At 35.9% G+C, this 15,462-nt stretch overlaps 1 protein-coding gene across 1 annotated transcript in view; it reads right to left on the reverse strand.

Annotated features, from left to right (window-relative positions):
* The window catches only part of OCA2 (OCA2 melanosomal transmembrane protein), a gene marked incomplete at both ends in the record, with an annotated part of 205,850 nt that overhangs the window by 149,811 nt on the left and 40,577 nt on the right, over positions 1 to 15,462 (reverse strand). The window contains 3 exons of the mRNA XM_079544452.1: positions 491 to 547; positions 1,549 to 1,614; positions 2,308 to 2,379. Coding sequence (XP_079400578.1) covers positions 491 to 547; positions 1,549 to 1,614; positions 2,308 to 2,379 — 195 coding nt within the window. The remainder of the gene's footprint in view (positions 1 to 490; positions 548 to 1,548; positions 1,615 to 2,307; positions 2,380 to 15,462) is intronic.

Here is a 15,462-nt window from a genome sequence, read left to right on the forward strand (position 1 = left end):
AGTAATACTTGCTTTACAGCCAATCCATCAGAATTACCCTTTTCATGCATTCTTTGGTTCTACTGCTGTGCAAAGGTCTGTGGTCATTTATCATCTGTGATTGTAAAACTGATTGTTCCCATATTTCCTCTCTCCTACTGCCAAAGATAAATAAAGATTTTAGCTACAGAGGAACTACAGTCTTGGGGAAGTTAGTGGGATAATTCAGCTCTATATTGTTTATATACTTGTGTACTCTACTGGGGGCCTTTGCCTTTCTCCAGAAAAAAAAACCAAAAAAAAACCAAAAAAAAAAACTGAATTGCCTTAAGGGCTTCCTTTCATTCCTGAGAGATTCTTTCAAAATTACAAGATGACCACTGTCACTTGCATTATGATAGATGTAAACTGCCCAAAGAAAGTTCCTATTCTACCAAGTCATATCACAGAAGATCTTACTAAATACTAACAATTAATTTAATAATAATTAAGAGTACTAAAACAAACCTACCTTTACTGCACAGTAATCAAAGAATCCAGTTTCTGAAAATATGGCCACTAAAACCATCTACCAAAAAAATGAAGAAAAAAAAAATAATAGTTTGCAAATACTATTACACAAAAACAATGTGATGTACTTTATGTCCCTAAAAGATGTCTCATATTTGACAAAGTTTTGAGAATCTAATCACCATCTCATATCAGGATATCCAGTACAGCCGTCAGACACCTCAAATATCATCATATAGTGAAATTTTGTTCTCAATATAAACAGTCTCTAAATTAGTCTGGTTTAATTTATTTGTTATGATTAAGTAGGCATCATACATGAAAGACTCAAAGCATCTCCCTTATGTCATCAACCAAGGTAAGACAATAACTGTGAGTTTTCAGCAGTAATGCACTACAAAGTACGGAAGATACCAACTTCTGCACTTTCCAACATTTCTGGGAATTTGCCAGTCCATCCAACTTTGCCGCCAATAGATTTTATGGGGTTTTTTTGCTTTCTTTTTCTGTGGGCAGGACAGCAGGGTAGGGAGTATTGTCAGGAAATAAAAAAGGCTCAGATTGTCAACAGATAGCAGCAATTTTGTCTGCATACACTGTGTATTTCATGTTAGAGTTAAACCACACTTTTGACCATAAATAGTTCTGGACAAAAGTGATTAAAACAATGTATTATTATAATCTGATCAAATATTTGTCCTTTTCAAGTTTTCTCTTTTTGGTTCCAAACAAAGCACTAAGGCAACAGAAGACTTTTTTTCCAGCTAAGTGTGTTTGGGGAAGGTTTTGAGAAAACAAAATTAGCAAGACAAGTGATAATACTTGGCACTTAAACAGGTCTTTCCTATTATGAACCTCCATTATATTTTTGGCATGTTATCACAATTTTACAGAATTAAAAAAGAACCTGAATCCAAATTTTCAAAGGTCCTTTCAGAGGTCTGTTCATAATCCTTTTGATAAACACCGTAAGGAATAAATTTTCATCAGAACAAAACCATCTAGATATTGAATGTGAGAATTTCAACATATTTAGAGCAAGAGATACATCTTAATTACCATTCCAAACAGTAGTGCCAGTGTCTCATAATCAATCCACTCTACCACTTTGATCATACTCGGCCTCTGCAATCAAAAAATACAATTACCAGTGAATACCATGGAGCAGCTAACTTGTGATTAGCTATGAAATACAAACTCCATTTAATTAGTGAGTCATTTAAATAAGCCACGAATGAAATTAATAAGCACTCCTTTAAGGCACACCAAAAATCTCTTATTATTTTATTACTATTTTTACTTCTACTACAACTAATTAAAAGTACTGCAACATCTAAAGTGAGTCATTATCAAAAGTCTACATTAAGTTCTTGGTTTATTTATCTATTTGCTCCTTACATAGCATTACAGAAATAAACGATAACAGAATTATATCGTACAACCCACTTTTCTTTTTCCTTAGAGAACAAAAGCATACAGCTTTAGCTGCAAACAAGCTGGGGGGAGTTTAAAGAAATGCAGCTTGATTGGTATATTAGCATTACTGAAAATAACAGTGTTAAAGTCTGAATTAAACTGAAAATACCTGTAATCAGCTCCCTACAAATCAGAACAAAATGTATCAGTTGACTTTTCTCCTCTCCCTGTCCGTACCCTAAGTTCTTCTGTTTTCCCTGTGATGTTTTTTCAACCCAATATCTTCCCTACCATCTCACTCTCTTTAAAAAGACTACTGCATCCATTTGCAACATAACACTCTCTGGAATTTTTTATATCATAGAAAGAAACAAACTGAGTACTTCAAGTTCAATAACTTACCTCCCCAATAACAGCTAATGCAGCCAAAGCCGCCAAAGAGCCTAGCATCGCTGCAAGAGTCCTGTGAACGATCTGCAAGAAAAGGTAAGAAGCAATCTTTTAACATCTCCTTATTACTGAAAGAATAAAATCTCCTATAGTTGATTCTTTTTCCTTTCATTCTTTCTTTTTTTCCTTTTTTTTTTTTTCTTATTTTACCCCACTGTCCTCTCAAAAGAGAAAAAAACACCTGAGGAGGGAGTGGCTGATTACTTTGTCTCACTGTGGGATAAAGAAAAGGGATTTGAGCATGACTTTTTTTTTTTATTTTCCATCCATTCACCTGAGAAGGAAAGGAATCCATCTGCCCAACTTAAGGATAAAAATACTGGGCAACCCAGTCTGAGCTAGTCTTCCTGCTTTCCCTTCACAGCCCACAGGAAGAAGACATGACCAGGAGGTGATCCACCTCAATCTTTCTAGGTGCTTTTTCATCTCCAAATGAACTACAATGACTTACAAAGCAAGACCAAAGCAAATCTCTCAGACCTGAAGCAAATTAATCCTACAGAGACACACTAGATTGAGTTTCCAAGTCTACTTTGTAGTCTGGGGTGCAGACAGATCTCATAAGCTTGTGCACTTGCTTTTTCTTTCATACATGCATAGCAGTCTTCCTTCATACAGTGGCTTCCTACATTAGCATTTTCTCTACAAAAAGCTTTCAATTCAAGAAGGACATATACTTCATACTTCAAATATATACCTTTTTAACACTTCAACAGTTCATACAACATACAAACTTTTGTCCATGCCTATATATCCAATGAATCAATTGCACTTAAAATTCTCAAGGAGAAAGTATGAAAGCAGACATGCCCTGAAAAAAATTGCTTTTTCTCCTAGTGCTCATTTGTAATTATTTAATCTACCATGTCTGGAAGATCACAGATTGTGTAAAATAAGTCAATTAAAGTTAGAATGTAATTAATAATATTCACACTACAGAAGACTGAATGTAATCAACAGCATTTATTATTAATGTGTCTAAATATTCAGACATAAGCCAGAATTATATCTGAGACAGAAATAAGGCAGTCTAGAAATATTTCTTTTTATGAGAAATATTTTGCTGATAAGAAACAATAGGATGCGAACATCTCAAGGCTCTCCCACCTACTTGGAAAGGAAAGAAAAAAGGAGACATTTGGCTTTGATTTTTTCCTTGAACTTAAATTTTTTACAGTAACAATAAACAACAAAGCAACTTGGCAAGTGAATAGAAAAATAAACAATTTAATTGGCTAATCTTAGGATTCAATTGAAAAAATTGTCCTATCTTCAAAATGCATAGAAGAATAATTTGGTCATAGTAGCAAAGGAAGGTTTCTATGTTCTAATGGTATAATACTACATAGCACAGATTACATCTCCAACAAGCTTCCACAAAAGTGTGTGATAACTCATGATTATATCTACAGTCTCTAGGTACAGAGTGTTGATATGAATATACTTCTACGGCCTTTATGAAACTACAGTATTGAGGGGCATTCAATATACTCAACAACTAATGTCTGGCAACAGCATCTTGCAATTATGCCACACAGATCTCTCCAATGATAGACATGAAGCAGAGGCATTAACCAGGGAAGATCAGCTTCTTATCAAGACAAAGTAAATGGTAAGATACTGGGCAATCCTCTGTTGTTCCTCAGACTAGAGGCTTTCTCCTCATCTAATCATCACTCTCACTGATTAGCTCCTTCTAATCAGAACTAATCAGTTCTGACAGTTCTCAGAAAAATGTCATGGGTTTTCCAAGATTTGATTGGTCTTAGGTATTTTATATTGTTACTTTTGATTTTTTCACATAAGACCTTTGTCTTTGTATTCTTAATTAACTATACTGGGTTGACTACATTTTCAGTTTCCATGAGCTTGCTGTGGCCGTCCTGTACTTGAAGGGAGCATATAAACAGGAGGGGGATTTACGAGGGTGGAGAGTGATAGAACAAAGGGAATGGTTTGAAAGTGAGACAGGGGAGGTTTAGGTTAGATATTAAGAGGAAGTTTTTCACACAGAGGGTGGTGACACACTGGAACAGGTTGCCCAAGGAGGCTGTGGATGCCCCATCCCTGGAGCCATCCAAGGCCAGGCTGGATGTGGCTCTGGGCAGCCTGGTCTGGTGGTTGGCGACCCTGCACATAGCAGGGGTGTTAAAACTAGATGATCATTGTGGTCTTTTCAACCCAGGCCATTCTATGATGCTATGATATGATCTTTGGGTAAAACCTGCTTTAATTTCTCTAGAAGGATGGGGGGAAGTATATAAATGGAGTAATCCATCAGTTCCTTTATCCTAGTGATTTTTCAAGGGGCCCATATAAAACATATCCTGAAGAATTAATCAAGACTATTCAGATACGAAGTTGTACTGCAAAAAAATATTGTCAAGCGTGCAACTCTTCATTTCAGCAAACTATCAAGTGGAAATTTCATAGCAAAATTAAAACTGGAAAGCACTGAGACATATAATTATTCAAAAGATGAGTTTTGGAGGAGGCTTCAGAAAAAGTGGATGACTCTTTGATTTTCTTTTCACATAAAGCAAACCGTAAACAAGCCATTTATTTGTATGTGCATTTTAAAAGCTTACAGAAGGAGAAAATAAGATATACCATTTATAAGCTATGCCACACTGAACCACAGTTCCATCTAATGCCTATACTATTTTTATCTCTGGAAAATCTCACATTCAGAAGGCATCATGTTAGGCAAAAAATCATTATTGTTCTTTTGGAAAATAGCATGGACCCAATCCAAAGCCTTGGGAAGTCTGAAAAGAAGATAAACATCATTTCAGAATGAATGTCAGAATCCATAAGCAAAAGCTCAGGTACAGAATTGAAAGAGCTCAGAAATTAATTGACACAGACGTTTAGGCTCAGGAAAGCTGAGAGATTTGATGGACTTTTGAACGCAAAGAAATTTCGCAAGTTTACGTGTGAAACCATCCGTATTCATTTGATCCTTCTCATCCTTGAGAAAACATATCTTTACGCTACTTCATAAGCAAAGACAATTAAGCTGAAAGAACCGTGATTCATAAGGATTTCCCCTTTCAAGTTGGAACTGTCTGTAGCATCACAGATACTGGTTGGCCCAAGCATGATTAGTTTGGATCCCAGTCATTGCCAGAGACACACAGGCTCTGGGTAACTGAGAGGCATAGTTTTGGTTGCTTGGGCTGTAATACATTTAAGCACAAGACTCTGTACAATGTATCCTCATCAAATACATGATGTAATCAATAATTCTTATGTATCTTTCTTTGATACCTAAACGTTCCTCCCTATTTCATCTCTCCTTTCCAAAACCCATCCCCATCACTGATAACTTCTTGTCTGGACTACTGTTCAGCTACACTTCATTCCTTTGACAGAAAACACCACCAAAATTCTTTCCATCCTGCAGACGTCATACCAGCACCTCTTTTTCATTCTCTCTCCAACACGCCTCTTATCCAAATGTCCTTTTCCGTTCCTCCTCATTCTGTCAAAGCCAAATGCCAAATGCCAAAGGAATACCTTGTTTTCATCTCACCCATTTCTTCCATTCTGCAAATGGATCCCCACATTGTGATGATTTTAGACCACTCTATGAAATGCATTTCCTATAAAAGCTAATTTCCTGAAAAGATTTCTTTAAAAAATCAAGTAACAGCCATTGAAAAGGAAAATCAGAATGGACAAGGAGGATGAAAGTTTGCATGCTAGAGCTTCCCACCTCGTTTTACAATCTCTTCATAGAAAGGAAATCTTCACCATCATCCCTGTCTTTGTCTGCAGAACAGAACACCTAGCATTGCTCAACTGGTGAAACAGCAAAGGATAGCACTTATCTTTTACAAAGTGATAGTTAATTCAATACAAACTGCTACTGAAAGGAAGGCAGCACAGATTTTAATATTTTCAATGCACAAATCAGGCCCAGAGGTCACTGATACAGGATATCATTTATGTTGAGAGTTGAGAAACAGAATGAAAATTTACACAATTTTATATAAGCAATTAAAACACTCAAAGATGCAAAAATGGAGCCTGTTAAAAGTAGTATCAGCAATGTAGGCATCATGACAGCAATACTTCAGAGTCATACCATAACATGAAATCATAATAAGGAGAGATCAGAAATAGTTTTATAAGAATTTTATTCTTAATTATCTATAGAAACTTGTCTCTTATCTATAGAAAGCTTGCCTGCTGTGCAATAGTGTGCCAAATGCTGATTTTGTATGATAGTTTCCATACTCTAAATTGAGAATTTAAGTCTAACATAAGAAATCAAAACAATCCAAATCAATTATGCAACAAGTATGCTGTGCTTGAAGTTATTCAAAAATATGCATTTCCACAGCTTTAATGAAAACTGGACTTACACAATCTAGAGCTTTGTCATGTTTAAATCTCTTTATCAATCTGAAATGCTTTTAAAGTGCTTTTTAAAGTTTTGTACAAAGTTCATCAGATTTCTTGGTAGACTACAATAACACCATTATAAAAATGATCCAAAGTTCTACCACTTTATCTTGTAAAGTGCTCCAGGAGGCAAATGGAAATTATTTAGGAGACGAGCAAATGGTGACCTGTATGCTATTTCAGAGCATACATTTCCTAGCTGAAATCTAGGGCATGCATATTTCTAAAATGTGCTGCTGAAGATATTTGATAAATCATACATCACACCCAACATTTTATTTCCACCAGTCTTTCTTTATAAGTGATAAATGGTAGTTGAAAGATGACTGTCAGTGACTTTAATGTAAAGCTTCAAATGCAGCCTCAGTTCATTTCTTACCCTTCTGTTCTTTTTCTCCACTGAAGCCTATTGCATTAAAATACTTCTTTTCCAGAAAAATTCATTTTCACATGATAGACTGGCAGCACTGCTTCATTTCAACAGGAGGTGGTTATTCACAAACCTTTATTTACATATGAGCTTTATACATTTTCCACCCACCTCCACAGCAGCTGAGACCTTTGCTATAAAACCCACAGCCAAATCCCTCTTAGACTTCACAAAGTCTATAGTTCAACAGTTTATTCTCAGGGGACAGTGACAAAGAGAATGGAAATAAAATTTGCTCTAGGAAATTTTTTTTCTGACTTAATGTTTTATATCATTTCCTTTTTCTGTTTTAGTAGCGTTTTAGTTTTTACTGTGTTAAAAATATCCTCAGTAGAGGAAGAAGAATTTTTTTCAAAGAGGAAGAGTTTGGTTTTCCTACATACAGTCAAGACAGTATTAACTTAACTGCTACAGTACATATGTTCAGAAATCCTCTGTGAAGATCATTTTACCATTTGCTATCATATACTTCATAAATTTTGGTACTCTGCATTACCTTGGACTAATCCAACAGTTTTAGTAAGATACAGACAAAATTTCAGTCTTTCATGTCATGTGGATTTGATCCACTTATGGTTTGGAAAATGAACAACAAAAGCTAAAACTGCCATCAAAAACTGAAACCCAAACTGATATTTGGAAAAAAAAAAAAAAAAAAAAAAAAAAAAAAAGGTTATTTTGCTAACTAACATAAATATTTTTTCCTTACTCTATCATTTAACATAACTGAAAATCTGTGCTTATGTTAGAGAAAAAACAAAGGTCAAAAAAGCCTCACAATACTTTGAACTCTGCTTCACAGCAGATCCAGATTTCAAAGCTGAATGGCATGAAATGCTCAATTTATGGAATGTGCTCCACTTCTGACAAATTGTACAATCTGGGCAGAATATAAACTAGTAGTCTAGAAACGCAGGCTGTAGTCAGGTATAGGCGAGACTGGAGCAGAAAAAAAGGAAAGTCAGTGGAGCCAGTCATATTTTATTTCCCTCATGCTCACGTACATTAACGAGCCCATCTAACCAGTACCAGTGATAAAGGCAAAGCAGCATACCTCCCCCCAGCTGGTGATGGCAGCTAAAGCCATCCTCACTCTCACCCTACATGAGCTCTGCAGAAGCAGATCTGCTGCTCCTTCAGCCACAAAGCATTCCTCGTTGTGCCTGGGAACCCCTCACGGGGAACCTGACTCAAGAGCTAGTGCAAAATGGACAACAGAAAATTAATTGCCTTAGAATTACTTAGGTAGGTAGTAGCAAGTAAATTCTGCAGGGATTTAATGAACCAGAAGAGTGTTGCTCAACTCAGTTTAGAAAGTATACCTTACACTGATGAAGAATTCAGGGATAGTTCTTGGGGCAAGCACATGGGGAACAGATGTTGAAATACTGTGTACCTCTAAGATTCCAAAGGTACTAAAAGCATTGCAAAAGTCACTAAGACCAAGGACAGCTATTTATATCTTTGTCTGAAAATTAGGATGTTATCTATATGCTGTACCTACACACAGGGAGCAAATCGTAAAATTAGACTTTACACTAGAATTAATTTTTTGAAAATCTTAGTATCAGGCTCATTTTTGTAATTCAATATATATCAAAAACACATCACTGTACCTAAAAAAAAATATAGATTATTCATTTTCAAAAAAATTCAGTGGTAATTCAATATGATAGTATTAGCATAAGCATGAAATGTGTGCTTAGGATCGCCATATACCATCATAGCTATTTCTAAGAGATTCATATAAAATAAATAAATTAGTTAAATTAAAAAAACAGGAGTCTGTCATATCTTGCAGTTATTCCATTAAAGTCATTAGTGAGTGTTTTCCAGCTTTTTCCTGCTGAGAGGACTCTGATATAAGAAAACTATAATCCTTCAGGAAATACTGGTTAGGAAAATTCAGTAATATCTGATAGTCTGAGAGTCTCACAGACTCAAATGTTGAAAGTGTGCGTTTTTATTTGCTCTGTATTTGGGGATTTTGTCTTAATGTAAAAATCGACAGAGATACACCAAGATGAATGAATCACAGAAACACAGAATTGTTTGGAGGGACCTCTGGACCTGGTGTAATCTGACCTGGTGTAATCAGGTCAGACAAATAAAAAGTAGAACCCTGTGAATAGACAGGATAGAAATCATTTTCATGTCTCAAAGCATACAAATCCTGCAATATTTTACCTACAAAAAATATTTGCTATATGACTAAAGTAGAGATATCAGGTCCTGAGCCAGAAAAGAACGTGGTGGTGCTACCTGTAAGATGATAAACCAGACTGCTACCACAGGCAGACATGACCAAAACTATTGTATATTGACAGGTTGGCCTGGCAACAAGTTTTCAGTCTTGCAAAACCTTTGCTGTTATGGAATGTTTTCTTAAAAAGAAGATGAAATCATTTGTATTCCCCCAGTTATCACAGCATCCTAAAGTCTAACTACATTAAAATTTCTAATGCAAAGAAATTAAATGAAGAAAGTCACAAAACTTCAAGTCTGCTCCCTACATTCTCCCATGTTATTTTTGTCTTTGCTGAAGGAAAACACCATCTGCAATCCCAGAGCAGTCTCATCCATGATTGTGTGCATTAGAAGTGTATGTCAGTTTTAATACCTTGTTAAAATTTTACAACTTCATGGCCCTCTAAAACTCTGCTGTAGGCGGGGTAGAAGTTGTACAGCAACATTCAATTAAGCTAATTTAATGTTCTATTGCCTGTCTCAAACAGAAAACAAAACAAACAGAAAAAAATCAACATATACAGTCAGTGAAGAAAGGCAAGACGTTTGTGCTTGATAGTCTTCCAAAAATTGAACATATCGTATTTAAAAATTAGTTTTAAAAGGCAATGGAGAATAGAAAATGGACATTTAGAAATTAGTTTTTACACTTAGCACTGGAAATATGACTCCTATTATTACTGAAAAGCATAACATTCTGTGGAAAGTGGAGCCTAGGTGCTAGCACCTTTTAAAGCTAGCAATGCCATCTACTTCCCAGAATAGCGAGCAGCACCATCCAGTGGAAATTTTTTTCTGTGAAGTTCTTAATTAAGGTCAATTTACACACTACAGAAGTACTGCCTAAGAAGCACCACATCTAAGACATTTTTCTTTAAAGGGCACACTTGTATGTACACACACACACACACATATAGAGGAAAGACAGATTTTCACCAAGATAGATCTGAAAAATCAGACAACTGTGGTTGTAAACTCAGATAAATAATACAAAATGCTTCTTAGAGCAAATTGGGATCAAACTGAGTATTTTGCTTGCTAATACAGTATTTTTATTTTAACTTTTTCTATCCTTGCCCTAAAGCACTCTGTGCTTCCTTTACACTTCTTTTTTGCAGTTTTGACAGTTACAGTTCTAACTGTAGTTTATCTAACTGGTGCTAGCTGTGTCTTATTGGAGCCTTTTTGTTGGTGGCAGTGTCTCTACTCCATCTAAGTGGTAAAAATCACGGCATCTTGACAGTACCAATCCACTGCTGCTTGTAAGAAATGACCTGTAATATGCCTGCACAGCTGCTTTAAAGTCATGGGTATCTCCAAACAAGTCACACTGGACTCAATGATTCTTGTGGTTTCTTCTAACTTAGGATATTCTATGATTCTGTGATCCTCCTATAACAGAGGAAGGAAATAAATGACTGCAAGGTTTCACAGTCCATACTGCTTAATTACTAGCTCAGTCACAAGCTTCTGTTTGGGCCTCACCAACACAGAGACAATATCCAGAGTAAAGTTTGGAAAAAATTCCATCCAGGAAACAGGAGGGATGGATCTTCCCTACATCTTGATCTACATGTTCAGTCCAGTCCTATAGCAACTATCTCAGCAGACTTTGCCTCCTACCACAACTCTATAGGCTTCAATGCCTTTGCCCAGTGCATGCCGTCTATTCTATTTCATGAAGGTATCACTTTCTTGAGAAAGGGCTGGCAAGACAGCCCTTATTATCTTGCACATTTTCAGCTGGGGAAAAAAAACAAAAGCAATAGGAGATATTTGAATATAGTTCTCTATTCTACTAGGGTCTCCAAATTATCATGGAATCATAAAATCATAGAATGGTTTGGGTTAGAAGGGACCTCAAGGATCATAAAGATCCAACCCACAGGCAGGGCTGCCAACCTTCCCATTTAATACAAGATCAGGCTGCCCAGGGCCCCACCCAGCCTGGCCTTGAACACCTCCATGGATGGGGCATCCACAACCTCGCTGGGCAGCCTGTTCCACCACCTCATCACTCTCATTGTAAATAAAGTAGACTTAAAATTACCTGCCGTCGAGGAAAGATGCAGTCAGCATGCTCCTGAGGTATCTAAATTTTTCTTGAAGCTAGATTACTCTACTGGATTTTACATTTTAGGTGTCACCACACTGTATTCAGATTTCATGGAACAACCAGCACTAATGATCTATGCCTCCATCTAGCAAGTTTGCTCCATGGGTCCCATTGGCTCCATTCCTATCTCATGTAAATATCTATCTTCATGTAAAATGGCACAGATCACCAAGAGAATCAAGAAGTCTTTGCTCTCTGTCATGTTTGTACAGCTGGAGGATGGCTGGCAAACACAAGGACATTGCTTTTTCAGCTCTGCCCCCACCTTGTGCTCTTTTTCTCCCTAACCAGCCCCAGTCATAAAGGCAGATGAGGACAAATTTTGTCTTGTCCGATGAGATACAGCTCAGACTCTTCACTAAAAAATATAGATGGTTTCTTCTGATAACCTACTCTATTTTTCTGCCAACACCAACAGTGTTTTAATACTTCACAATTTTTACAAACTAACATGACTGGAAATAATAACTGCAGGAATATATTAAGGGATGAGGAGAGCAGTTGTCCTGATTTTCTTTTTTTTTTTTTTTTTTTCAATGTCTTTTCCAGTAAAAGCAATGGATTTTCTTCTGTCCCTTTACTAGCAATTTTTGGTAGGTCATATGTGGAAGTGGGAAGACTAATCCACACTCTTCTGTCTATATTTAATCACCAATCAATATGAGAATGGATGGGAAGTGAGAAACCATGCAGAGTAAGCTCATCCAGAGTTTCTATGACTCTCCTCATCTGAAAAAAAGATCTCCCTTAAGATTAGCCTTTCACAGTCTCTTCATATTATGTTTCATAACCTAGCAAATATTTTTTTAAGTTTTCTTATTCCCTCTCTAAAGCATGAAAGTATTCAAATAGCCACCCTATTCGAAATAAGTATATTTATTATTTTTATTATTGTTACTATTATTTTTATTTTTTTTATTAAAAAAAAGGACTTTGTGAGCATGGACAGTAGTATTAAAAAAAAACCTCCTTATTTCATTTGTATAAGTGATTTCTGATACTGGTTCAACCAGCCCACAATGCTGGAAAAATGGTTGCACTAAACTGCATACTAAATTGTGTAGTAATTTTGATGTCTGCAGCTAATTTCTGCTGGTTAGTTGCTATTAAAAATCACTCTATTTTGTATTAAAGTAATTGAGCTTAAGGGATGCTTATTCATAATTTAAACCAGTTAATAATAGAAAGGAAATATGGAAAGAAACTGATATTGTCCATTTCCATAAATTAATAAAATTGTGATTATAAGTCCACGCTTCAAAAAATTAGAAGCTAGACCTTTTAAGGGCGGATTTTGCACTTTCACATATTTGCATTTTAAAAGGTAATATAGACCTGTAAAAATCATTCAAGATGTCAGGTCACTAAAATGCTGTTTGGAAGATACCAGCAAGATCTTCCTTAGAGTTAGCTACATAAGGGAATATGAATGATAATTCTTGTGATAAAACAATTTCAGTGGAGGCTCTCAAGTGGAGAATTTCAAATTCCTGAAAGTATCACTTTCATTCCATATACCATGATAGTGGTAACTTTTTCATTATTTAATAAAGTCACTAAAACATTTTTTAAAGATCATTTCCTTCATACTTTCTGGTTTATTTAAATATCATAAACAGCTAACACTCCATTTTAGCCCTCAACATGAACTATACTATTAATGGAAAATATTGAACAAGAGTACGCAATTAATAATTTATCCAAATTAGTGATCTCTATGCTGTAATCATAAATGGGTTCCTCCGCACATATTCCTAATTAATGCAGTTCCAACATAACTACAAATATGCAATTACTAATAACAAATAAGAGCTTTATCAACTCAAGATTTTTTGTCTAAATACTAATATAACATTATAACATTAACAAATATTTTAATATAAGAATAGGCAGATAGATTTCTTTAAAAGGTAATCAGCATATTATCCCACTACCTGTATACTCTACCACGCATAAAAAGGGAGAAGTCAAAGGTATCTCACTGTATTGCATAGGAAAAAATGAGATTTTTAACCATCTCACTTTTACTTGGTTATGCTGTATCACTGGAAAAAAAGATTCTACATGACTGCTTATCAAATCTGAGCAAATAGAGTGTAAGAAATAATTTATACAAATATAAAAGGGCTGTGGTGGAAAATTAATTTTGATCAAAGAAGGCAATAGAGAACATATTGTTTTCTGCTTCAAACGTTTTTTTTTCAGATAAGAAGGCAATAAGTAAATTTTCTAAGATTTTTAGTTAGAATTTTTTTTTCTGAAAAATTCTCAATCGAAGAGGGCTACATGTTTTGAGGATCAAAACTAGAAAGAGTCTTTCTTGAAATACATTGTGAACTAATTTAGTACAGCAACATCAACATCAAACTCTGGACATCTGCACTTTACACCAGCTTTCCCCATAGACCTGGGTGAAAGCATACTTACAATCCATTTCTTCCTCAGGAACCCTGAAGGGTCAGAGCCAAGATCAAAGCAGGTAAACACAAACTACCTTTTTATCTTTTTATTCTGTTTTGTTGTTGCTGTTTTATTTTAATTTAATGTACCCTTGCTTTAATTTCCTGTGCAGTATTGGCTTCCAAGAATAAAATGAAATACTACATTGTTTTCTACAAAGTCTACAAAATGGTATGGATTAGATTATTTCAGAAATACCATGAGAAATATATATTTTTCTTCTTTCTCCTCTGGGAGAAGGGGAGGGCAGCGAAGACTGAAATGCAATGATGTAACTGTTCAATATATGAAGAAAAACCAATTTCAAGTGGATGAATGTCCACTTTCTGAAGGAAAGAATGATTATATGGAAAATAAAAGAAAAATAAAGAAAAAAGAGAACACACAGGTCTTACTAAGAAAATGTAAGTAAGAGATATCCAGAGTTAAAGGCAATATCAAGGAGTAGAGTGGGATGGTGAAGTACAAAAATATTCACATTTCTGGCAAGTATATAAAAGAAACCGTTAGAAACTGGAGAGGCAAAATTAGTATCTTCTTAGCCAGAAATTCGTTTCAAATTTTTAGGATTAAATAACATATAAACAGTTTTAAAAGAAGCAACACTAAAAATAAATGCATGAAGAAACCAGGCTCCACAGCGTAACAAGACTTAGTACCAAAAGGATGTGGAACTGTTGGGGTGGGTCTAGAAGAGGCCCCAGAGATAATCAGAAGCCTGGAGCACTTTTCCTATGAAGAAAGGTTGAGGGAGTTGGGCTTGTTCAGCCTGGAGAAAGCTCTGGAGAGACCTAATTTGGCCCTTACCACAAGGGGGGGACCAACTTCTTATGGTCTGATAGTGATAGGACAAGGGGGAAATTAATGGCTTTAAACTAAAAGAGAGTAGATTTAGGTTAGATGTTAGGAAGAAATTCTTTACTCAGAGGGCAGTGAGGTGCTGGCACAGCTGCCCAGAGAAGCTGTGGTGCCCCATCCCTGAAGGTGCTCAAGGCCAGGTTGGATGGGGCCCTGGGCAGCTGAGCTGGTGGGGAGCAGCCCTGCCCATGGCAGAAGGTTGAAACTAAATTATATATAAGATCTCTTCCAACCTAAGACATTCTATGATTCTATCAGTCTTTTTTCAGAAGACATTGAGACTTTTCTACTGAACAGGGAATGGTACTTGATGTATGTCCTACAGATTTGGTGCTGATAAAGATGAAAACAACTGCTTCAGAGCAGAATTTTCCTGTGTCTTTGAACTGGTGTAAGATTGGAGAAAATGACAGTTTACAGTAAATGAAGTTCGTCTTTCAATCACAACATGCTCCTTCATCAGAGTTCTTCCCATCATCTGTGTCTGTGGGAGGCAAAAGCTCTTGCAGCCTGTTCTGCTGTACATTCCCTGGTGACTAACAAAAACGATGGGGACTGTGGAGTTCAGGAATGTGGAAGAATGTGG

Source organism: Tetrao urogallus (genome assembly GCF_951394365.1).
Source record: "Tetrao urogallus genome assembly, chromosome: 1".
In the NCBI taxonomy this organism is placed as follows: domain Eukaryota; kingdom Metazoa; phylum Chordata; class Aves; order Galliformes; family Phasianidae; genus Tetrao; species Tetrao urogallus.